Source organism: Monodelphis domestica, chromosome 6, assembly GCF_027887165.1.
Source record: "Monodelphis domestica isolate mMonDom1 chromosome 6, mMonDom1.pri, whole genome shotgun sequence".
Lineage (NCBI taxonomy): Eukaryota > Metazoa > Chordata > Mammalia > Didelphimorphia > Didelphidae > Monodelphis > Monodelphis domestica.
Window position 1 is genome coordinate 205,569,563 of NC_077232.1, and position 24,900 is coordinate 205,594,462.

The 24,900-nt window shown below is 38.2% G+C and overlaps 1 protein-coding gene across 1 annotated transcript; it reads right to left on the bottom strand.

Annotated features, from left to right (window-relative positions):
* Positions 1–3,660: 3,660 nt before the first annotated feature.
* LOC130455084 (endogenous retrovirus group K member 6 Env polyprotein-like) lies at positions 3,661–13,087 on the bottom strand. The gene is made up of 2 exons (XM_056802866.1): positions 12,176–13,087; positions 3,661–7,355 (listed from the first exon to the last, which is right to left on the bottom strand). Exon 2 carries the CDS (start codon positions 7,350–7,352, stop codon positions 5,355–5,357), a length of 1,998 nt encoding a protein of 665 aa, XP_056658844.1. The 5' UTR covers positions 7,353–7,355; positions 12,176–13,087; the 3' UTR covers positions 3,661–5,354.
* Between the last annotated feature and the right edge of the window lie 11,813 nt (positions 13,088–24,900).

Sequence of the window (24,900 nt, forward strand, 5' to 3'; positions counted from 1 at the left end):
AAGAGGGGCCACTGAGGATCTTCATTGCATTGATCATTGCAAAATAACTTATTTTCCTTTCACATATAATTATTTTCTTTGTGATTACTTATTTGTTCAAAGATTTGGAAAAGAGCTCATTTTGAAAAATATTATCTATGGCCCAAACTTAGTATTTGTGGTCCATTACAAACTGAAACAATTAGGATGAATTCATGTTCTTTTTCATTCCTTTCTTTTTAAACAATGATTTATTGCATCTACAAGGTGACTTAAGTAAAAATGTGCGCATTGCCATATTATAATATTGTGCTATTATTTGGTATAGAAACCCTTGGGACTGACAAATAGGGCTTCTTGAAGTGTGTGTTTAATGTATGGGCACATATGACTTGCATTGAAAGCTCAAGTCACATCTCTTAACTAATTGGACTTTAAATATGTGCACATGTGGCCATTATTGTCGGTGTGCTTTGTTCAATGTTGTCAACTGCATATTGTCAGATAAGAGCTCACAAATAGTTTTAGCTTATTTAATTCTAGACTTTTATTTTTCAAAGTTGGCAAATTTTCCACTTCTCCCCAATTGACATATTACAGTTGACATTTCAAAGATAAATTCTATTATTTTAAGTGAACAATGTAGTATTTTTTAAAATGGGAAATATTTTTCAGAGTCCAAAAAAGCCTGAGTTTTTTTTAATCCACATTCTAAAATCAGTTACCTTTGAATAGAACATCAAATGTGAATTCTTGGGACTGAACATTTCTGAAAGTTACAAGCATCTGAAAATTGGAATTATATGGAAGCTATTTTATAACCTTCATTCTCATGTTTCAATAGTAAAAACATTTGAGCATTTTCTAATTTTCTTATTAGGGGAATGTGAACTTTCTGTCCTTGGCAAACAGAATTCTTTGGTTCCCCATATGTAAAATGATGGGGTTGGAAATAAGGGGGTTGGCCCAATGTCCCTTTCCAAAGTTTTATGATTCTTTGAAAAAACGAAGGGATGGGTACTGAAATCCTCCTTAGTCTTATAATCCTGTTTCCTCCATGATTCTATAAGAGGCATTCTAGAGCCATTCTATATTTGTCACACACTAATCTATGCAGATAAAGGACAATCAAGGATGCCCATTCAGCCGCTGAAGTGACTTTCCTAAGGTATAGATGAGAGACGATGTCCACTTCTGCTCAATAAATTTCAGAAGCTACTCATTACTTCTAGAATTGAACACAAAATCTTTAATTTGGCATTCAGTGCCCTATATAGTCTAGCCCCTTCCTACTTTTTCAGTCCTTACTTTCTACCATGTACTCTTCTATCCAGTGACACTAGCCTCTTGGCTGCTCCATGAACAAGACACCCCATCTTTCCACTACAGATATTTTCTTTGATGTTTTCTGTAGCTAAATTGTGCTTCCCTCCTTTCTATCTGCTGGATTCCTTTAAATTCACTCTAAAATCGCATCTTCTATAGGAAGCATTTCTCAGCTTCTCTTAATCTTAGTTCCCTCCTTCTCCTAATTATTACTATTTGTCTCATAGATAGTTTGTTTGTGTATATTTGCTTGTTTGTTGTCTCCCCTATTAGACTGTAAGCTCCTTGAAAGCAGGGATAGTATTTTGCCTCTTTTTATAGGCCAGGCATTAAGTATAGTGCTGGGCATAAACTATGTATTTAATAATGTTTAATGACAAGATTTTTAGAAAAAAAATCTATAACTGGTTTTAGGTAATTGAAATTTAGCAATAAGATCTAGAACTCCTCAAAGTGAAGTTGTTGACACATAATAAAGTCAAGTGGCCCCCTATTACCTCTGGGAACAATATAAACACCCATAATTGGCATTTCACAGCCTTTCCCAGACTTCTGCCAACCTGCTTGCCAGGGGTTACTCCAGGTTGCTGTACCTCACACACAGCATTCCATCTTCTTGCACAGTAATGGCTCTCTTGCACATCTGGAATGCACTCCCTCTTTATCTTCCCTTTCTTAAAGTCCCTACTGCCCTTCAAGACCCAGCTCGAAGGATCCTTTGTCCATGACAACTTGACTGACTTTGCTGCTTCCTAGTGCCTCCTTTCTGTTTAAAAAAATAATAACTTTTACATATTTTGCAGTAGATTGCATATATCATTGTTCAAGTACACCCCTATCTACATTGCATGCAGACAAGGAGAGTAAATCTAGAGTCTGATGGTTTTCAAATTTCCCTTCATCAGCAAAGGGTATACTTCCAGGAAGAATGCTGATTTTAGAGGGCAGGAGTGGAGTTCAAATCCAGGACTTGCCATTTCCCACCTGTATAACTTAGGGTAAGTCCCTTAATCTTTTTTGAGCTTCTGCTCTTCAGCCGCAAAATAAGGGAGCTGGAGTAGAATGTCCAGCTTTATATCTAAAATACTCTTCTTTTTTTTTTTTAAGTTTTTAAAACATTATTTTATTTGCTCATTTTCATACATTGTTCATTGGAAACAGATCATTTTCTTTTCCTCCCCCCGAACCCCCCACCACCCCTTCTCTAGCCGACGCGCGATTTGTCTGGGTATCACATGTGTCCTTGCTCTGAACCCATTTCCTTGTTGTTGGTATTTGCATTAGGGCGCTCATTTAGCGTCTCTCCTCCATCATGTCCCCTCAACCTCTGTAGTCAGGCAGTTGCTTTTCCTCGGTGTTTTTACTCCCTCAGTTTGTCCTCTGCTTGAGGATAGTTTTTTTTTTTTCTCGTAGATCACTGCAGGTTGTTCAGGGACATTGTAAAGCCATTACTGGAGAAGTCCATCACCTTTGATTGTACCACAATGTCAGTCTCTGTGTACAATGTTCTCCTGGTTCTGCTCCTCTCGCTCTACATCACTTCCTGGAGGTTGTTCCAGTCTCCATGGAATTCCTCCACTTTATTATTCCTTTTTGCACAATAGGATTCCGTCACCAACATATACCACCATTTGTTCAGCCATTCCCCAATTGAAGGGCATCCCCTCATTTTCCAATTTCTGGCCACCACAAAGAGCGCAGCTATGAATATTCTTGTACAAGTCTTTTTCCTTATTATCTCTTTGGGGTACAAACCCAGCAGTGCTATGGCTGGATCAAAGGGCAGACAGTCTTTTATCGCCCTTTGGGCATAGTTCCAAATTGCCCTCCAGAATGGTTGGATCAATTCTAAAATACTCTTCTTAACTGTGGAAAGTGGTATTTCTCAGAAAATAGGTTAGTGATTCAAGTCCAATTCCAAAGTTCACTTAAGTCACTTCCCAAACTGTGCCTCCACCTAGTAAAACATACAACTTGCCTACAGGGTTCTTTTCTCTGGAGCTATTGCATGCATACATAGAAAACGAGGCAAAGGTTTTTAACTAGGATCAGAGGAAGAGGATATTTCCTATAGCAAGGAAATTGCTAGTAATTCATAGAGGTGGAGCCTTAAAATTGAAAAGGTCATTCACCCAGCTATGACAATAGAGTGCATTACTTTTATGGAGCACTTTGGCTCAATGTTATCTCTTACATGCTGCCTATATGAATCATTTGTGCAACCTCCCGGCCTGCAAGAGGCTGCAAGGGGGGAGAAGAATTTGAGAGGATAGAGATAGAGAAGAGATTTTTACCCGCGAAGGGCGTGAACGGGCCGACTTTAGAGATGTGAGTAACCGAGTCAGTAGGCGAATATTATTTGTATGAGCCACAGCTAAGCTCCGACCACTGGGTGTGAATATTCAGGCTGAAACCACCCAATGATCCTCTTTTAACACCGTACCGGTCAGAGGATAAAGCTAGTGCAGATGGAAAGGAGACTAGGAACTACAAGAGGTAGATAATGCTAGATAGCATTAGGAGAAAGAGAGGAAGTAAGGCAGGCCTGGACTAATGACCAGGCCTTAGTAAGGCAGGCCTGGTCTAAGGACCAGGCCCTAGTAAGAAAGATAGAGAAGAGGGACAGGGGAGAAGTTGCTACTTGCCAGACCCAGGAATCCTGAACCAGTGGGCGGAGCTTAGAGGAGCTGGTTTATTTATAGTCATGCCAGCTCAATACATATTGAACAGTTACATGATACCTCAATACATATGGATGAGTTATCTGGGGTACCCCTATTGGATAATACAACCTATGACAAGGTGAAGGTGGGGTTTTACTCCTCAGGTGAGTGGGACACAGGAAAGCAAGGTTTCGCGCCTAAACTTCAGCCATGCTGGCAATAAAGTTCATTGCCATGCACATAATGGCCATGTGCTCACTCACATTCCTTGCTTCCCCACAACGTCTAGGGCTGGGCTGCTACATCTCCCCCTTTTTGTTTGACACACAAATGAATAGAGTAATATCAAAATGTAACTCAACACACGCTAAATATAAACACACTGGTGCACAATCATAACAATTCACAATGAGAAAATCAAACCCGATTATAAAACTCAAATATAAAAATCAAGTGTGAACCTTTTTTCTATCTATGTGCTTAACAAAATAATTATATAAAATATAAAATGTCAAAGAGAAAAATAATTTCCATAACACTGATCCTGGTTTCATGAGGTAGAAGTTCTCTGTCTGACAAGATAGGTGCTTCAGTTAACTACGTCACTCTTCACCAGTCAGAACCATGAGAAGCTGTCAGATCTCATCATGATTAGCAAAACTGACCTCCTCTGGACCTGAAGGATAAATGCTTTCCTTCTCTTGAACTGATTCTGCATCTTTGGGATCTATTCGCTCTCACTGCCAGATGCCTGCCACCTAAGAAACTGGTTGGAAGGACGATGCCAGGACCTCCAGTGACTGAGGGCGTCAGTGCACTATGTCTCTGCATTCCCCAACCTCAAGCATCCATTTCACATGGAAAATGCATCACCGTGGCTTAGGCTGTCTGGTAATCATCATGATTCCCGTTGCATGCAATCAGACATCACTCTCCAGAATGGTCAACTGAAAATTAACAATTTCTGTCATGTTCTCATGCTTACTGACCGTAAGGTGACTGTAATTCTAGAAATCTTGGCACCTTCATAATTCTGGATCAGAGCATTAACAGTACCTTCTTTATGCTCAAAGTTCTGGCCTTAATAGTGCAAAAGAAAAAATCAAGGTTGATCAATCAAGAGTGACTTTAAAGAGTGTCTTCTAAAATATAAATACTGATCTTAGAGCAAAATACTGATCTCTGTAAGATTTCTTAGAAATACTGATCTCTATGAGATTCCTCTCCCTTTTCTTTTTGATTGTGTGGCGGGAGAGATTCCTTTAAAGAAAAAACATCCTCTCTGAACAATTCAGGAGGGACAGACGTGTGACATAGCAAACATGCCTTCACCTTCTCATTATATATCAAAGATTGGAATGTAAAGTATCATGATACTCTGGTCTTTCATAAAACGGTTGTGTTCAATTCAACATTTTCAGGCACCAATTGCCTAGTGTGATAAGACCGTGCCAATTCTGGCAGTATGCCTCGAATGTAGGCTCTGTTTTTACAGCTTCTGCTGCAAAGTATAATCAAACCAATAGCCAATAATATGAATAAAATGATAGTACCAATGCTGGTTAAATTAGCTCTACCAAACCAATTTTGGGGATCTAGGGAAGATAAAGTTGCTTCCCAATTTGCAGCTATATTTGCAGCTTCATTCTCATATACAATTTGGTCTAATCTGTTGATCTGCTGTTGCAACTTAATAATGTCCAAGGTGCTGTTATGACTTCCCCAAGCACCCTTGATGTGCTGAACGACCAGTTGCCATTCATATGACACATTATCATATGGCAACGGAGTAATACAATAACCCGTTTGATTGTAATGACAGGGATAAGTAATTCTTGTGTGTAAAGCTTCAACCTCTTTACCTAACCAAAACACAGCATCTTTTAAACTGTCCAGCTCATCTCTGTAAGCTAAGTCAATACTCTGCTGAGTGTGCCATAATTTGGAAGAGTTAGACACCACTTCCTGTATGAACTCATGGTTCTGGATAGAGGAAGTTAATGCCAAAGTTGCCGTGGTTAGTGATGTGATCATGGCAATTACTGAGACTACGGCTCCTACAACTGCAAAGACCATTCTCTTGGACCTATGTATAACCATGTTAAATGCCTTTTGAACAATGTGCACAGTAGGCGTAGATGCCCACGTCTCTGTCAAGTTGACAGGTACCCACATTAAAGGTGGATGATACATGATAGCAACATATGAATCTTGGTGTTTAGGACTAAGGCATTGATGTAGTCGGCATTTTGTGCAGTTGATCTCATATAGACCGCGGTCATTTTTAAAAATTCGAAGGTTGGTACCTACTAGCATTACATAAGGAGCAAAAACACATGCTGTGACATTGATGTGACTGTCATACTCAAGATCAAGTCCTGAGTTCTTCACCTTGACCTTAAACTTGTATATCGGCTGCGTGGCAGCCACTATCTTCCACTGCGTGTTCTGTATGGGACCTGCTTCAATAGCAAGTCTAGAACCAGCCATGTCTACTTCTAGTAAGTCCTCAATTTTCTGAAAATTCTGACATGGCATGTGCCATTTCTCATAGTCAGTGTATTTGTCTAACCGTGTCAGTTGTTCAGAGCGACCACAGCGTAACCTGGGTGCCCAATTGTAAATGTTAAAGTCTGTGGTTGCCGGCATCTTAACCTTTCTGGGAACTCGGACAGAGCAATCTGTCCATGGCAACTCCTTTTGTACCGTACCTATCTGATTTGGACATAGGTGCTTGTTAGCAGGGTGTTTAGGTTGGAACGTCTTACGTGCTAACTCATCTCCCATTCCTATCACACCCATGCCAACCCCTACATAACTGTTGTCAGTAGCATTTTTGACAATCCACGCTTGCTGTCTGCGTGGTACACAGAAAGAATTACCCATAAACGAATTTCTAAAAGACATACAAAATGGAGGATACACAGTAGATCCTGAATAATTGTACAGAGCCCCTTCAGACTCTAGAGGAACACGTTTGGCTAGAATAGGGTGTGGTAGCCAGTCCGTGTTGTTAACATATACCAGAGGGGGCTTGTCCATCCAAGTTAACATTCTCAAAATAGGAGGTTTGGGCACGATGGACCAATAGACTTCAGCATGACAGATGTTCAGCAAAGTCAAAATAGTGAATGCCATCAGAGTAAATGTAATGTCAGTGTTCAGAGTGCGTGCATTCACCAGTGTTGCCTTCGATCCCGGTGCCCTGCGCTTGACCATCAGGTAGCTGACTGGAGACAGCAGCGATGCTCGTCTGCTTCTCGTCCTGGTCTCGGGCAGCCGGTGCGGTGCTAGACTGGTGAGCCTGTTCCTCTGCTCCCCTTGCATCTGGAAGCGGTCCCTTCCACGGTTTGAGGTGCTTACTGGGAGTCCAGATCTCTCCATTATCTGTGGAAACACAAGCATAGCCTCGACCCATCGTTATTAGCCTGTTCGGACCTCTGTAATCCTTGTCTCCTGGCAATCTCCAAAAAACCCAGGGCTGCTGCACCGTGTCCATTGTATCATGACACTCAAAATGCGTCTGCATAGGTGTAGCATTCAGCCCTTCTGGGATGGAGAAATGATTGAGAGTTAAAAGTACTATCCTTAACAGTTTGTTAGGGATAATAGGTTTGGGTTTAGAGATATCACCTTCATAAATTGTCAGGTACTCTCCTTTTTGTTTTTGTATCTGGTTCTTGAGAGTCCTGTTAGCTCTCTCCACTATTGCTTGACCAGTGGAGTTACCTGGAATTCCAGTTTTGTGGTTTATATTCCACAGTTTGCAAAATTCTGCAAACCTTTTGCTGGTATATGCAGTACCATTGTCAGTTTTTATCTGACTTGGAATGCCCAAATGCGCAAATGCTTCCAGCAAGTGTGCAATGACATGAGAAACTTTTTCTCCCGTTTGTGCCGTGGCCCATATGACCCTTGAGTATGTGTCAATTATCACATGCACATACTTCCACCTTCCAAAAGGAGCATATTGAGTCACATCCATCTGCCAAAGCTGGTTAGCTTTGAGTCCTCGTGGATTAGCTCCTGGGGGAAGAGGTGTAGAGGAGAACTGGGCACACGAGCTGCATTGCTGGATTATCTCCTGTGCCTGTCTTTTAGTAATGTCAAATTGGCATTTGAGAGATTTTGCATTTTGGTGCAATAAAGAATGTGATCTAACTGCATCTTGAAAAGCAGATGCCACTAAGGTATCCACCTTAGCGTTTCCCTCCGAGAGAGGACCAGGGAGGTTAGTATGTGAACGAATATGTGTTATAAAAAATTTGTTCTGCCTCTGCCATATCACCCTCTGGGTGGTACGGAACAAGAGATATAACTCTTCATCAGGTACAGGTTTAATCTTTGCTGTTTCCAGCGAATTAACCAAATTAACCACATATAATGAATCACAGATTATATTACAAGGTTGTACTACATCCCTTAGCACACTGCGAACTGCAGCTAATTCAGCTTTTTGTGGAGAGCCATAAGTAGTGTCTAATAACATTGTGCTATCCTGGACTACAGCTCCTGCTCTCCCATGTTTTGATGCATCTGTAAAAACGTTCACAGCATCTACAAGGGGATGCATGGATGTCATTCTTGGAAAAATAATAGGAGTCAATTTTACAAACTGCAGTATCTTATTAGCAGGAATGTGATTATCTATCTGTCCTGTATAATCTGCAAAAGCAATTTGCCATGGCAAAGACTGTGCAAATAAATTCTGAACTTGCTCTCTTGTTATAGGCATATGAATTGTACTAGGATCTATGCCAGTTAATTGTCTTGCCCTTTTTCTGATCTGAGTTATCAGCAAAATGATAAGTTCTAGATAGCTAGTGAGGGATTTAGTTTGTTGATTGGCTAAGTGAATCCATTCTATGATGTGTTGATCCTGATGTAAAGCACCTGTGGGAGTATACCTGGTCTGTAGAACAGACGCTATTAAAGGTAATGATGGATCAATTCTATACACTCTGGCTTTTGATACCGCTTCTTCCACTACCTTTAACTCCTCCTCCGCTTTGGGAGACAGTGTTCTAGGGGATGTTAAAGCAGCATCTCCCTTTAAGGTGGCATACAGGTGTTCTAACTGTCCTGTAGAGATTTTTAGAAAAGGTCTGAGCCAATTAATATCACCTAATAACTTCTGGAAATCATTCAACGTATTCAGGGAATCTCTACGAATCTCAATTTTCTGTGGACGGATCTCTTGATCATACACTAGTGTTCCTAGGTACTTGTAAGGGGGCGTGGTTTGAATCTTTTCCTTAGAGATCACCAGATTCGCCGCTGTTAAAGCTTTGGTGGCGTCTGCGAGCAATATCTCCACTTCGCCACTAGATGGCGCTGCTAACAGAATATCATCTACATATTGAATTATATGGTAATTCACGTGTTCAAGTCTAACCTTTTCTAATGCATGTGCTACATATTTCTGACATAAACAGCTGCTTACACGCATGCCTTGTGGAAGGCACAGCCATTCGAATCTTTTGAAAGGAGTACCATAATTTATTGAGGGTACAGAAAATGCAAATCTGTGACAATCTTGTGGGGACAGGCGGATATTGAAAAAACAATCCTTCAAATCTATAACTATCAGCTTCCAGTTTATGGGAATCGGCCCCGGGGAAGGTAATCCCGGTTGCCTTGTCCCCATGTCCATTAGCTGTTCATTGATCTTCCTAAGATCATGGACTAGCCTCCACTTCCCTGCCTTCTTTGGCACCAGAAAAATCGGGGTGTTCCAGGGACTGTTTGATTCTCGTATGTGACCTAATCTCAATTGTTCCTGTATTATGGCCTCTAAATGTACTAATTTCTCCTTAGATATAGGCCATTGGTTAATCCAAATGGGTTTGGAACTTAACCATGTGATAGGGTCAGCAAATAGTGGGGCGACGCTAGCCGCACCCACAAATTCCGTGTGCAGTCTGTCCGATGTAGTCAATGTTATGTTCATTGCGGACATCACCTCTCTGCCCCACAGAGATTGGGCAATATCTAGTACATAAGGTTTAAATGTACCTCTATGTCCTTCACTATCAGACCACGATAAAGAATTCGCTGATTGGAGAATGTGCTCAGGAGTGCCTATGCCTACTAACTTCTGGTGAGGTTCAATGACTTCCCATGACTCTGGCCAATCCGTAGCAGAGATCACCGAGATGTCTGCTCCAGAGTCCAGGATGCCTGATATAACCCTGTCTTCTACAAACAAAGACATTACCATCCTATCCTGAGTCACTTTTTGAGACCAAAACAATCCATGGGCTGTGGAGTCAAGGCTACTTTTTTGAAGCTTGCTCTTTAGAGAGAAATCAGCCTCAGGGAATATGGTCAGATAGGCTAGATTATTGTCCTTTGAAATGCAAAATGCTGGCTTTGCAGCAGCCAGGATGTGGAGCCCATTGGTCTCCTTATCCTGAAACAATGTGGGAAAGATTTCTAAACCCTTTGCAATGAGGTCAGGGTCGCCTAGTATTAACCCTTTAGCACCTTGAGGTACTGGGAAACGAAAACTGGCTGGAATCCAAGTAGGTTCTGAGTTCTCTTTCAATACTATGCTTTCGGTTGCTATAATAGGGAAACGAAAAGAATACCTCATGGTCCTGCCCTGATTTGCTCCTGGGCTCAAGGCTGGCCCGAAGTCTAGTTTAACTGGGTGTTAGATCCTGTGTTGGGAAGACTTCGCTTATTGCTAGCTCTGCACGTGGAAGCCCAGTGTCTGCCCTTTCTGCATTTGGGGCAGATACCTGGAGTCTTTCCTGGTCTTCTATTTGGACATGCTTTACGATAGTGACCTTTCCTGCCGCATGCATGGCAATGCCCTGTGAGCATTCCCTGCTGCTCACTCACTGTTAAAACAGTTCGTGTCTCACCCATGCCTATGTCTTGGCAAGCTCTTAAAAAATCTGTCAGGGTCCCTGTAGCTTTAATGGGAGCTAAAGCTGTCCTGGCCTGTTCATTAGCATTTAAAAAAGCAAGGTCCCGAATGAGAACCTTGGCTGCATCTTCGTGAGGGATATGTCTGCGGACTTCTGTACTGAGCCTATCCACAAAGTCAGCAAAAGATTCGTTCTGCTTTTGGATAATCTCTGTATACAAGCGCTCTGAATCCTTCCCGGGTAGGGCTCTCCATGCCTTAGTGGCCGCACTGGCTATCTGGCTAAAAATCTGCTCTGTGGCTGCGATTTGCCTAGCAATTGGTTCGAATTCTCCTTGCCCTACCAATTGTTCAAAGGGCACGTTGATTCCTGCCTGCCTGTTCTCGGAGGCCTGCAGGGAACATAGATCATGGAATTTCAGTTTCCAGGTCAGATAGTCACCTCCGCTGAGGGCGGACTCGGCTGCCAGGTACCAGTCAGCCGGCGTGAGTGTCTGTTGAGCCAGGTTACTGAGGAGCGCTAGTGTGAATGGCGCGATTGCCCCGTTTTTCACTACGCTGCTTCTGAGCATTTTCAAGACCTTACAGTCTATGGGCTTATGCTGGGCAATGCGTCTGTTGGCATCCTCAGGGTCCTCTACATACCTGACTGGGAAAGCAGAAATGCCTTCCTTGCCTATTTGAGCAGGCGAGATCGGCTCATTCCTGGGTGAATAAGGCTTAGAAACTTCAGGTGAGCAAGGTGGGGGTGGGGAGGCCACGAGGGAGACTCGTGAAGCCAACCCGTAGTCTGGTGGAGGAGTGGGAGGGGGAGGGGTCAGAGTGTCCAAGGAAGGATACAGCTTTGGAGTTGCAAATGAGTCTTTTGTTTTACTCCTCTTCCAGCTATAGCCTGGGGCCTCTGGCGGATCCCTAGACCACTCTGAACACTCTCCTTCCCTTCCCCCATCAGTCTCCTCAGGAGCAGTGCCTTTGAAATCCTGCTTTTTTAATTCCTGAGTCTGTGGAAATTCCTTCTCCCCTGCAGTATAGGTACTAGTAGCTAAATCCTCTAGGATGGTTCTGATAATTGACCAGGTGTTAAATACCGTCTTCCTGACTCTGTTACCTTCCTTTTGATAGTCCTTTAAAGACTGTCCGATTAGGTCCCATTGCGCAACTTCTAGCGTCCCCTTGTCTGGGAAGGCTGGGAAAGCCTTTTGAATCACCTGTAGCAAGGCTTTGATCTGCGCTTTGGAGACCTTCCTACCTCCCTGTTCCACTAACGACATGAGGAGTCGTATATAGCCTGCGTGGGAGGAAATATTCAAACCCATCTCTGAGACCAACTCACCTTCCTTTTTCCAGACCTGAAGGGAATCGTCTTTTGGCTTCGTTCACGCGTGCCTGAAGAATTCCTTCACGTGTTGGGGCGCGCCCTCCCAAACCGCTGTGAGAAATAAAGGTAGAATGCCACGAGAAAATGCCAGGGGCAGGGCCTAGGCACGTCTGGGCGCCAGAATGCAACCTCCCGGCCTGCAAGAGGCTGCAAGGGGGGAGAAGAATTTGAGAGGATAGAGATAGAGAAGAGATTTTTACCCGCGAAGGGCGTGAACGGGCCGACTTTAGAGATGTGAGTAACCGAGTCAGTAGGCGAATATTATTTGTATGAGCCACAGCTAAGCTCCGACCACTGGGTGTGAATATTCAGGCTGAAACCACCCAATGATCCTCTTTTAACACCGTACCGGTCAGAGGATAAAGCTAGTGCAGATGGAAAGGAGACTAGGAACTACAAGAGGTAGATAATGCTAGATAGCATTAGGAGAAAGAGAGGAAGTAAGGCAGGCCTGGACTAATGACCAGGCCTTAGTAAGGCAGGCCTGGTCTAAGGACCAGGCCCTAGTAAGAAAGATAGAGAAGAGGGACAGGGGAGAAGTTGCTACTTGCCAGACCCAGGAATCCTGAACCAGTGGGCGGAGCTTAGAGGAGCTGGTTTATTTATAGTCATGCCAGCTCAATACATATTGAACAGTTACATGATACCTCAATACATATGGATGAGTTATCTGGGGTACCCCTATTGGATAATACAACCTATGACAAGGTGAAGGTGGGGTTTTACTCCTCAGGTGAGTGGGACACAGGAAAGCAAGGTTTCGCGCCTAAACTTCAGCCATGCTGGCAATAAAGTTCATTGCCATGCACATAATGGCCATGTGCTCACTCACATTCCTTGCTTCCCCACAACGTCTAGGGCTGGGCTGCTACAATTTGGATTATGATGTTATCTGTTCTATTTCTTGTCTGAAAATTTTAAACATACCATTGTTTCTGTTCTTCTTAAAATAAGCAAATAGTGAGCTAATTTTAATAGAATTTTTGTCACTAATGCATTTACTTTTCAGATTTTCATGTCCTAATTGGATGGCAGGCAGAGTTCGTATTATTACATTCTACTGAAGCAAGATGATGATAATTTGAATTTGTGTTCAGAGATAGGGATTGAGCCTACAATTTCATTTTCATAGGCAACTCCCAACTGTAGATGCCTTATCTGCAATTTATAGTCTTTGAAAGTTGCCTAAAGTAGGGGTATCAAACACATGGACAATGCCAACTGTGGTCCACAGATCCATAGTACTTGAGTGTTGCGAGGCCAGATTAAAATCTAACTAAGAAATATTTACAAAATAAAAAAAATTCAAAAGACATGGATAAATTTATTTTATTATTATATTTGTATATTATGTCATATAATTATATAATATAACTCAATGATTATGATTATTACTATATTATTTATAAAATGTAATATTTTATTAAAAAAAAAACCTTTACTTTCCATCTTAGAATCAATACTGAATATTGATTCCATGGCAGAATAGTGGTAAGAGCTAGGCAATAGAGTCTGAATTATTTGCCCAGGGTCACAGAACTAGGAAATATCCGAGGTCAAATTTGAACCCAAGATCTCCCAATTCTGGGCCTGCCTTTTAATCCATTGAGCCAGCTTTCTACCCCTGATAATAGTATATTTTAAAATTTAGTCAATATGAGGCCCAAAGAGATTTTTATTTAGGGAGTAGTGATCCCATTTCTCTTTGAGTCTAACAAGATTGACTCAGAGCATCGAGAGACTGATTTACCCAGAGTGATACTGACTAATAGAGAATGTATTTGATTCCAGGTATTCCTGTCTTTGAGGCCAGTTCTCTATTTATTAAACCATATACTCTCTCTTTAATTATATTTAAATAAAATAAAAATGAGACTAATTTAAAGCTACTTTTTCAGTTGAATTCAACAAACACATTAACGATCCTGCTTTATTTCATACACTATGCTAGGTACTAGGGGTACAGAATCAAAAATGAAGCAATCTTTGGCCTCCAAGAATTTCATTCTACTGAGGTGGGGTGGGGGAACAAAAAAATACACTGAAAAATAGATATGTATGAATAAATAGAAAATAATGTTAAGAAATAAGCATTTATTTCTAGGGAAATCAAGGGATGCCCTTTTAGGAGAAGTCTAAGCTTTGAACCTAACTTTGACAAGAGCCATGGCTCCTAAATATAATCATTAAGTTAGTCAAATACTTAACCAGACAGAACCCTAATGCCCTACTTGTAGTATAACTATTCGAAGATACAAAGGAAGGCTTCCTCCTTTGTGGTTGGTCCCTTTGTGGAATATACGCAGAAAGATATGGTCAAGAAATGACTGCAAAAGAGGACTTAGAGGGATTCAATCTGTTCCAACAGAAGGAGTGTTCACATTGAAGTAATCATAGACCCATTAAGTGTTAATCATTTGAAAGTCTTTTTGTTGGATTTTACACTGACATAGAAATCAAAATGATAGCAACCACAAGAATGAGAAATCCTGTAGTCTTCAGAAGCTCCCACTTTCTTTAAGTCTTTTACTGTACAGAATGGCTCTTGGGAATAGATCTTGGAAACTTTAATCAGTGACTTCACTTAGAAAGGTTTCAATTTTTACAAAAGTGAAAGAACCTTCTTTACTTTGTTTTCAACTTGATACAAATATAAATATAAAAAATTTAAATTATAACTGTGGAATGAAAAAAGAGGGAAATGAGAATTATTCACTTTTTGAATCATTGTTATATTACTATTAACCTCTTTTTTTCTACTGGCGAGTTCATGGTACTGAGAATTCCATTTCTTCCTCTTTTTTCCAGTTCTCCAAAACAAAAGAAACAAAAACCCCACAGGCGCTTATCACTGAAAAATCATGAGATCAAGCAAGGGGTGTGTTTGAAAATGTTAAGAAACTAGCTATAGGACAAAGAGAAACCTATGCTAGACACACTTTGAAGCTCAATTTGCATTAGCATTTTCTTAAGTCCATATAATTAATAAAACAACAAATTATTCCATGGTTTGTACTGTTTTCTGTTTTCCAAGGTCTAAATGCTCACAACTGAAAATTTGATAACGGTCTCTAGCAAGCTAGAGTGAGCTGACTCTAATGTTCTAGGATCAGGAACCAGAAAGTGGAAAGTCTGCTGGAATCGGAGGACTTATAATAGTGTTACTTGTGTGAGTTTCCTCTTCTGAAAAATGAAAAGTGAGGAGGAAATGGACTGCTTTAAAGTTCTGTCCTAGCTCTAAAGCTATGAACCTTAGGGAATTTGGAGAATGACTTTTATCCTATTATATCACTCTCTGGGCAACTGAAGTTGTGAATTGGTCTCTAATGCAGACAGTATGGAAATGTGGTACTTCTCATATCCTTCATTTCACAAATGACACGTTAGAAAGAGTCAGGCCGATAAAACAAGGCATGTGCAAATTACAAACATATTGTTCTCACTGGGAAATAGCAAGATGTTTGCTTTCAATCGCCTCATTTAGCGCTAACTTGATGGTCTATTCTCTTGAGATTGTGCGATACTAAGCTATCAAGAATTTCCCTTCACGATGTATAAACTTCCTAATCGGGAGCCATTTGCCCATTGTCACCCCATTCTGCATCTCATTCTCCTTACTGCATGTCAATCACAGCTCATCCCCTGATGTCAAACTGGAAACTAGCTTTGCAGGAGGAGATCCTGGCAAAGGGCCACATTCCTTTGAGAGTTTTTTTTTTCTGTCATAATTCAGAATGTTGTGAAAAAATTGGGTTGCATAGGGAAGTATGCATAAGTGCGTTTTCTTTTGAGTTATTTTCTTTGGATTTGTAACATCTTGTAACCTGAACCTTCCACCCATACCCAAGAAAGCAGCAATTCTTAATTGTTGTATTAAGGAGACTGAACAGTTAACTTCGATGGCTCCAGATACTTACCCTGCTCTTTAGCCAACTACCAGAGACCAATGATTCAGTCCCTTGTAGAACAATTAGAAATCATAAATAACACTAACTTCCCTTGGTATGCTGGATGATCTTCAGTGTTCTCAGCCAGGATAATAATAACTCATTTCAAAAGACACTGAAAGATTTAGGAAGTGCTGCCTTCATAGTTCACAGTAAATCTGAGATAGACAATGCAAAACCCAATATTCCCAATTTATAATTGAAAAATTGAGGACTTCACAAGGTTATATGATGATTCCAGAGGACTAATGATGATATATGTTGTAACCTTCCTCCTGATAGAGATCTGATGGATCAGGCTCTGGAATGAAAAATACATTTTTTAATATGACTTATGGGGAAATTTGTTTTGCTTTGTCATGCATATCTGTTACAAAGGTTTTGTATAATTTTTCTGATGGAGGGAGAGCCATAGGAGGTTTGAGGAGGGATGAAAAGAGGAAAGGAGGGAGGCTGGTCCCATTTTGAGATTCAGTGGCAACTACTTAGACAAAGTGGTATCATAAAGAGATCACTGGCTCTTAAGTCAGAGGTCCTACATTTAGTTCCTGCCTCTGATACTACTACCATTGTGACCCTGAGCAGGTCACCTATCTTGCCTGGGCTGTAACTTCTTTATCTGGTGTGGGGATTGTACGTTGTGATCTCGGAGGCGCTCTCCAGCTCTAGCTCTACACTTCCATGCCATGATGATACCTCAGAGAATAACTCTAGTGATGGAACTCTAAAAGGAATCATATCATAAAGCCCTTGATGTCCTTTCTGAGGGAGCCATTTTCAAAATAATGAGTTTTGCTTTTGGACACTGTGAGAATTAAAATTAATATACAATAACAAAGTATTATATTTATAAGATGTATTAAAATAAAAGTAAAAAAAACTAGTTAAAAGGGAGCTAACTTACTTAAGCTGTGAGAAAGAAAGAGAGAAAGGCAGGAACTCCAGCAAACTTGAACCAATTATAAGACCATGTAAATGTGAGGATGCAGGGAAAGGGATGATGGGAAATACTGAAGAACTTCTGGGGAACATAGTTCAAAGGTTCAACACCTTGTGTTTCCATATGTGTTCATATGTGCTCTGTATAGAAGATTGATAGCCTAATGTATACAAATGTGATAGATTACAGTTTTTAAACAAAAAAAGTAGAATGCATAAATATCGAGTTGGAGAGATCAGTGAAATAAAAACATTTGACAAAAAATCATATCAAAATCATATCCAAATTAACATAAAATGTTCACATCAATATAATCAAAAAAGATAATAGAAGTTGACCTATTATTTTTGGTCATTGTGAAGGTTCCAGTATTTGTAAAAGACAAGACGTTACTTGGGAAATAACAACCATCATTTAAAAATAATATTTCATTTATTCCTCAATTACATGTAAAAACAATTTTTAACATTCATTGGAAAAAAAAGTTTTGAGTTCCAAATTCTCTCTCTTTCTCACTCTCTTTCCCTCTCTCCTTCCTGAGTTGGTTAGCAGTCTGATATAGATCACCCATGTGCAATTACGTAAAACATTTTCCCCAAATTAGACATTTTCAGAATTGTCTTTTGTTCTTGTCCCCTATTTTTAACTCTGTCTTTGCTATAGTTGACTCATCATAAGCAGGGATTATTAGCCTGGAGTCTGTAAATTTCTTTTATTTTTATTTTGACAACTGCTAATAATATTAGCTAGCAGTTAAACAGTGTTTTAGGGTTTGCAGAATGCTTTGCAAATATCTCATTTAGTCCTTATAACAACAATAGGGGGTAAGTGTCAGTTATTATCCCTGTTATTCAAATGGTGAAACTGAGGCAGAAACAAGTTTAGTGACTTGCTCAGGATCACACAGCTAGTAAGCATCTGAGGTGGTACTCCTTCCTAACTGATCTTTCTCCCCTCTGCCAACTAGCTGACATGGTACTTCAAAATAACTGAGCTCTTTTGTTCCTTTATTTTATTTCATGCATTAAAGAACATGATTCTTAGAATGGGCCCATAGATTTCACCTGCCTGTCAAAGAAGACACAAAAAATAATTTTAAAAACATTAGCATAAAACAGAGATGCTTTGTAAATCCTCTTTAAGGTGCTTGTACATGTGCTAAGGTGAAGAACAGTGATAAGGAAACTGCGCAGGGCAATGAATATGTAAACATGGAGTAGAGAACAAGAGAATTAAGTTTGACTAGATGGCTTCTGTGGTCTTTCTAATTTTAGATCTAGAATCCCTGTACTCAAGGTGACTTCCCATGGAGAGATTCTGTGAGATGGAATGTGTCTAAGAGAAAACAAATGGAATCTCTGAAGCAAAGTAGCAAGAGTAAGAAAGCTGAATCTCAGAATCCAACCAGAAGGGCTGGATAAGGTGCATAAAGTGACTCTGTGACAACTTGGATCCAGTGTTGGCTTGAGAGAGCAGTCCAGACAGAAGGGAAATACTTATTGATGATAAAAATAAGACATTTATCTGTAGAAAAGAAGCCAATACAGGAGTAAAGGAAACATCATGACTGCATTATCAGGCCACATTACAGAGAGCCATGCTGTGATCAGCAAGGAGATATATAAGACCTTCACCATCTGTTCTCTGAAGGTGCTGAGATTCATTCTCAATGGGAGATTACTACAGGACATGAGAGGAAAAGGGGAATTAATTTGCATATTCTATTGCCAATGGAACAAAGATCCTTATATACATGTTCACAGGAAATGAAGGGTTTCATACATCTGCTAGTTAATATTAATGAATTTTACTCCATTTAAAAAATCTTATCTATTCAGTCTCTTCCAACTTATAGCAGTTTGCCAATATTTTTTAACAATTAAAAGTATTTAGGTTGAAGGAACTCTTAATGTTTATCCTGGAAAATATAGAACTCAATTATGGGGAAGGAAAGATCATAAATGTTCTCAGGTTTCTAAAGAATTGTCAAATAGATGAGGAATTAGGCATATGAATTAGGATGCCATAGAAGGGAATAGAAGTCTTAAAAGAGACTGAATGAACAATCATTTTATAAGTTGTAGAGGGAATTTCTATTTAGATATATGTTGCAGTACATAACCTCTGAGTTTATTTCTGATTGTGATTTTGTAAATTTCAATTTGCCTAATTAATTTAATTCACAGCAAACATGTGTTAGACTTTCATTGTATAAAAAGCACTTATGCAAGCACTTTGGAAGACAAAGAATGAACAGAATTCCTGCCCTCAAGAAATTTATAATCTAGTATACATGAGGAGATATGTATGAAGATAAATTTCCAACAAATTAGCATTTATTTAATTCAGTAAAATATAACAAAATTGAGTTTGATCATGTATATATATATATATATATGTGTGTGTGTGTGTGTGTGTGTGTGTGTGTGCCTGTATACAACAATATGTATATTCATGAATATATGTATATATTCATCTTAGGAAAAGGAAAAGTAGTTTCATAAGCTATGAATTGGCAGATGGTTTATAAAGAACGATGCTTAATAATTTTTTTAAAAAGGATGCTATGCAGCAGAAATATCCTTTTTTGAAAAATGGGTCTGATGACCTATAGACTACAGAAAAAAAAAACAGCAAAGAGCAGCGATGGCTGTACACTTGAGGATATTTGTGAGAAGGAGGGTATAGGTACATGAAACTTCAGTATGGTATAGTAGGAAGAGTCCTAGATTTTGAATGAGAAGATATTGATTTGAATTATAGCTCTTCTACCTCATACCTGTGTACTAAAAGTCAAGGGTGAGGGAGTAGGAGGACAGGAACCACCTGGTTTTGATTAATTCCCTGGAGAATTCTATCAAACTCTTAAAGAACAAGGAGTATCAGTACCACACAATTATTCACAAAGATGAGAAAGAAAATAAGAACTCCTTTGATGAGCTAAATATAATACTAATAACAAAACCAGGGAAGGATAAGGGAAAGGAAGAAAACTATAGACCAATGTCTTTAATGAATACTGATTCAAAATACAATCCTGTCAAACATTGTCTTCAGCAATTTATCTAAGAAATCATTTCATTTTGCCCCAATTGGATTTTTAGCTGGAATGCAAGAATGCTTCAGTATTAGGAAAAATATCATTAGTCATATTAAAAATAAAATATTATTAAATATTTTTATTTATTATTATTAATATTAAAAACAAAATATCCCAAACCACGTGATTTTCTTAATAGATATAGGTTTTATCCACTGGCAAAGTTCAATACTAATTTATACTTAAAACTATACAAAGAATATTTTAAAAATATTTAAAAATAACAAATATCATAATAGGACAATTAAAATATTCTAAAGGTATCTAAAATCAAAAGCAATGAGGATGCAACAGAAGATTTTCCAATCAATTTAGGGCAAAAGCAAGATATGTATTCTTCTTGCTAGTATTTGATATAATTCTAAAATACTAGCAATAATAATAAAACTAGAGAAAGTAATTAAAGGAATAATGATAGGCAAAAAGATGTGTATCTCTATTTATTTATTTACTAAAAATTGTATTTAATTAGTTAATTTAGAATATTTTTCCATGGTTACAAGATTCATGTTTTTCCCCTCCCCTTCTCCCAACCCCCTCCTGTAGCTGATGCACAGTTCCACTGGATTTTACATGTGTCATTGATCAAGATCTATTTCCAATTATTTATATTTGCACTAGTGTGATCATTTAAAGTATATCCCCAATCATATCCCCATTGACCCATGTCATCAATCAGTTGTTTTTCTTCTGTGTTTCTATTCCCACAGTTCTTCTTCTGAATATGGCCTATCCCTATTTATTGATTCATGATAGTTTGCTTAGTAAAGCCTAGAGAATCTACAAAAATATTAATAGAGACAATAGCTTCAGTAAAGTTGCAGATTACAAAACAAAGTATCAAAAATACTATCATTTCTATATAATAATATCAAAATCAAGGAAGCAACAATATAAAGAGAAATCTCATTCACAATAACTACCAAATGCATAAAATATTTGGGAATCATTCTAACAAAGCATATAAAATACCTATGTAGATTCCATTATAAAGTTATCCTAAAAGAAATAAGGAACAGCTTAAATTGCTGGAGGAATGTTCATTGCTAACTAACAGGAATAGTAGGATTAAGTGAAGGCTTTGTTTTTCATTTTTGGTAAGGAAGAGACATGAATATGCTTCTGGAAAGCAGGAAAAGAGTCAAAATAGAGATCAAATATTGGAAATATTGGAGAAAGGGTGGGAATGTTAGCGGAGGAAATCATCTGGAGAAGATGAGGGGGCCAGAGAATGATCAAAGATGTTAAGTTAATAGATACAGAGAAACCCATTGGCAAAGTGCAACCCTAATTTATACTTAAAACTACACAAGGGACATTTAAAAATATTTCTAAACATTTTAAAAGAACTTTTAGAAATACAATAAAGTAATTTTTTAATATTCTAAAGATATCTAAAGTCAAAAGCAATGGGGATACAATAGATGCCTTTTCAATGCAAAGTAACTAACTTGGCAAGGGAAAGGACCTTCTCTTCATCAGAGATCAGAGTGAAGGATATAATTAAGGCTGATATCAGAGAATTTTGAGATGAGAGAGGGATAAGAGTTAGTTTTCATCAGATAGCCCTGTTTTGTTTCTTTTAGTGTAATATATGACCAGGTCCTTATATTATAAGATTAGGGAAGGAGAAACCATGGGAAGCTACAGAAGAGAACAGAGGTTTTGAAAACTTGAGTTATGAATGGTATAGAGAATTTATTAGGAAGTCTTGTTTTGTTGTGATGAGGATGTGGTAGAGATTTTTAAAAATGAGGGAGAAATCTGTAGTCTTTTCATAACTAGCAATATGTAAATAGAAGCAAAGGAGATAGATAGCAGGAAGAATATGGGGTTGGGACTAATAGAATGAAGGGGCAAGGGACTTAAGCATAGAAGACATTGTTGAGTTGAGTTGGTTCACTGTGGAATTGATAGCAGAAAGAGATAAGATTATAGCAAATGGAAGCTCAATATCTTAGTAAAATATTAAGGGATGAAGGTATAGGAGGTCCTGGTAAGAATATAAACAGCGTTGAAGGTCTTAAGGTATAGGAAATAGGGGAGTGATACAAGATTATAATCGGACAGAGGAATTTTAAGAGTTCAAGAACATGGAAATAGAACAATTTATGAGTGACAGAAAGATCAAAGGAGTAATTTTCCTTGTATAGTTACAGTGGGGTGAAGTTGGTCAGAGAAATAAAATGGATTGAGAAACTAGGGAGTTTGGATATTTGAGGACCCATCAATATGCATATTACAGTCTTGCAGTGTAAAGGTAGGGGTTCAGTTGAGTAAAAGAAAAAAAAAAACTTCTAACCAAATACTAAACAAAATGAGGAAATTGGAATTGGGTGATAAATTCGGACACTGTGAATGTCAAAGAAGCAGATAAGTGTCACAGTGGACAGAGTACTGGACCTGGAATTATGAAGACCTGAATTTAAATACATCATCGGATCCTTCCTGCTTATGTGATGCTGGAGTCACTTATCCTGCTTGCCTCAGTTTCTTCAACTGGAAAATGTGTATAATAATAGTAACTACTACTCATGGTTTTTGCACAGATCAAATGAGATAATGCTTGTAAAAATCTTATCACAGTCTCTGAAATAAATAAGTATTCATTTTCTTCCTCTTCTCATCCCTTCAAAGGAGAAGTTGCTTAAGTAATGGTGAAAGAGGGCTGGATCAAGATTGGAGGTAATCTGATTTTCTTAACAGAAGGAAATTTAGCCCATGATAGAAAAAGTTGCCAAGGAAACAGAAGGGAATAAGATTAAGAAGGGAACATGTTTTCAATGAGTACCAGAAGCTAGAAAGAATGAGAACTGAAGATATTTAATATGAAATTAAATGTATTAATTATGGAGCAGAAGATTTATATAAGATTTATAAATAGGATAATTTATTGATAAATAAGTGATAAGAAGAATTATGATATATAAATGAATAAATTTGAATTCATTAAATTAAAACAATTTTTGTACAAATAAAACTAAGATAGCCAAGATGAAAGGAAAGCAGTAAATTAGAGGAAAATTCTGAACGATTTCTCAGATAGAGGTCTAATATTTAAAATATATAGTGAACTTTTAAAAATATTTAAGAATTTGGCCATTTCTTAACTGATAAATGGTCAAAAGTTATGAACATAGTTTTTGGATGAAGAAATCAAAGCTATATATAACTACATGAAAAATGCTCTAAATTCTTATTAGAGAAATACAAATCAAAACAGCTTTAAAATATCTCACAACTATTAGATTAGCTAAATGATTAAAAAAAAGGCAAAATGACAAATGTTGGAGGAGGCGTGGAAAATGGGGGGTGCTAATACACTCTTGGTGGTACTGTGAACTGATCCAATCATTTTCAAAAGCAATCTGGAATTATGCTCAAAGAGTAACAAATCTGTGTATACCTTTTGACTGAACAATACCATTGTCATATTTCTTTTCTAAGATGATGAGAGGTAAAGGAAAGGAATCTATATATTCTAAAATATTTATAGCATCTCTTTTTGGTGGCAAAGAATTGGAAATTGAAGGGATGCCCATCAATTGGGGAATGTCTAAACAAGTTGTGGCTTATCATTGTGATGGAATACAACTGGGCCATAAGAAATGATAAGCAAGTGGATTTTGGCAAAAATGAAAGACCTATTTGAAATTTCAAAGAGTTAAATGTGCAGAAATAAGAGAATATTATATATAGCAACAGAAACATTGTTTGAATAATGACTTGTGCATGTCCACCTTGAGAGAAAGAACTGAGAAATGGAAATTAGTACGACATAATTTTATATATGCACATATCTTCTTATCGTATGCTTTTTCTAATGGGGGTGAGGGGAGAGAGGAAAGGAATTAACTTAGTATTTTAATGTAACAAACAAACAAATTAATTTTTTAAAACTTCTGGGAAACTTGACAAGCAGTCTGAAAGACTTCATACTATATTCCATAATACATTCTAAAAATATACATGACCCTTATATTAAAGATCATTTTACAAAAAATTCGAGTAGATCCATCACAGCTATGGGTGAAGGATGTATTAACTAAACAAAGGATAAAATAGATAACTTTGATTACCTGAAACTGAAAAGCTTCTAACAAAATGAATCTAGCCAGAATTAGAAGGAAAGCAGTCAAATAGGAAAAAAAAATCGCTGTATCATATTTTTCTGATAAGAGTTTGGTATCCAAGATATATAAAGAGTTAATGGAGATCTATAGACCTATCTAAATTTTAATAATTTGTATGCTGATATGGCTATAGATCCCATTAACTGTTTATCTACAAATACTTTGAATCTAGATATGTCCTTAGATATCCATTAACTTTTAATATACTAATGAATAGGCAGAACATAGCAACACCCTGCTTAGGGGAGAATCAGTGGTTTTTGTGAGACAGTATTACAAAGTGGGAAGGTGAGTGAAAGGTGAGGAGGGAACTAAGGACTAGATAAAGGAAAATGTATGATATACATGGATCAAATTGAGGGTTAAAAATGAGAGGAAGGCAATCCTAGTGATTTTAGAAAGAGAAGATCCTGCAGGGGAGTAGTTGAAGAAATGGGAAGAAGGAAACAAAATATGTACATATTACATACATAATACACAGAAATATATGTATATATCATGTGAAAAAATATTACCCCATTTTTAGAAATTTGTTTCAGAAAGATTCATTCTTTTAAAGA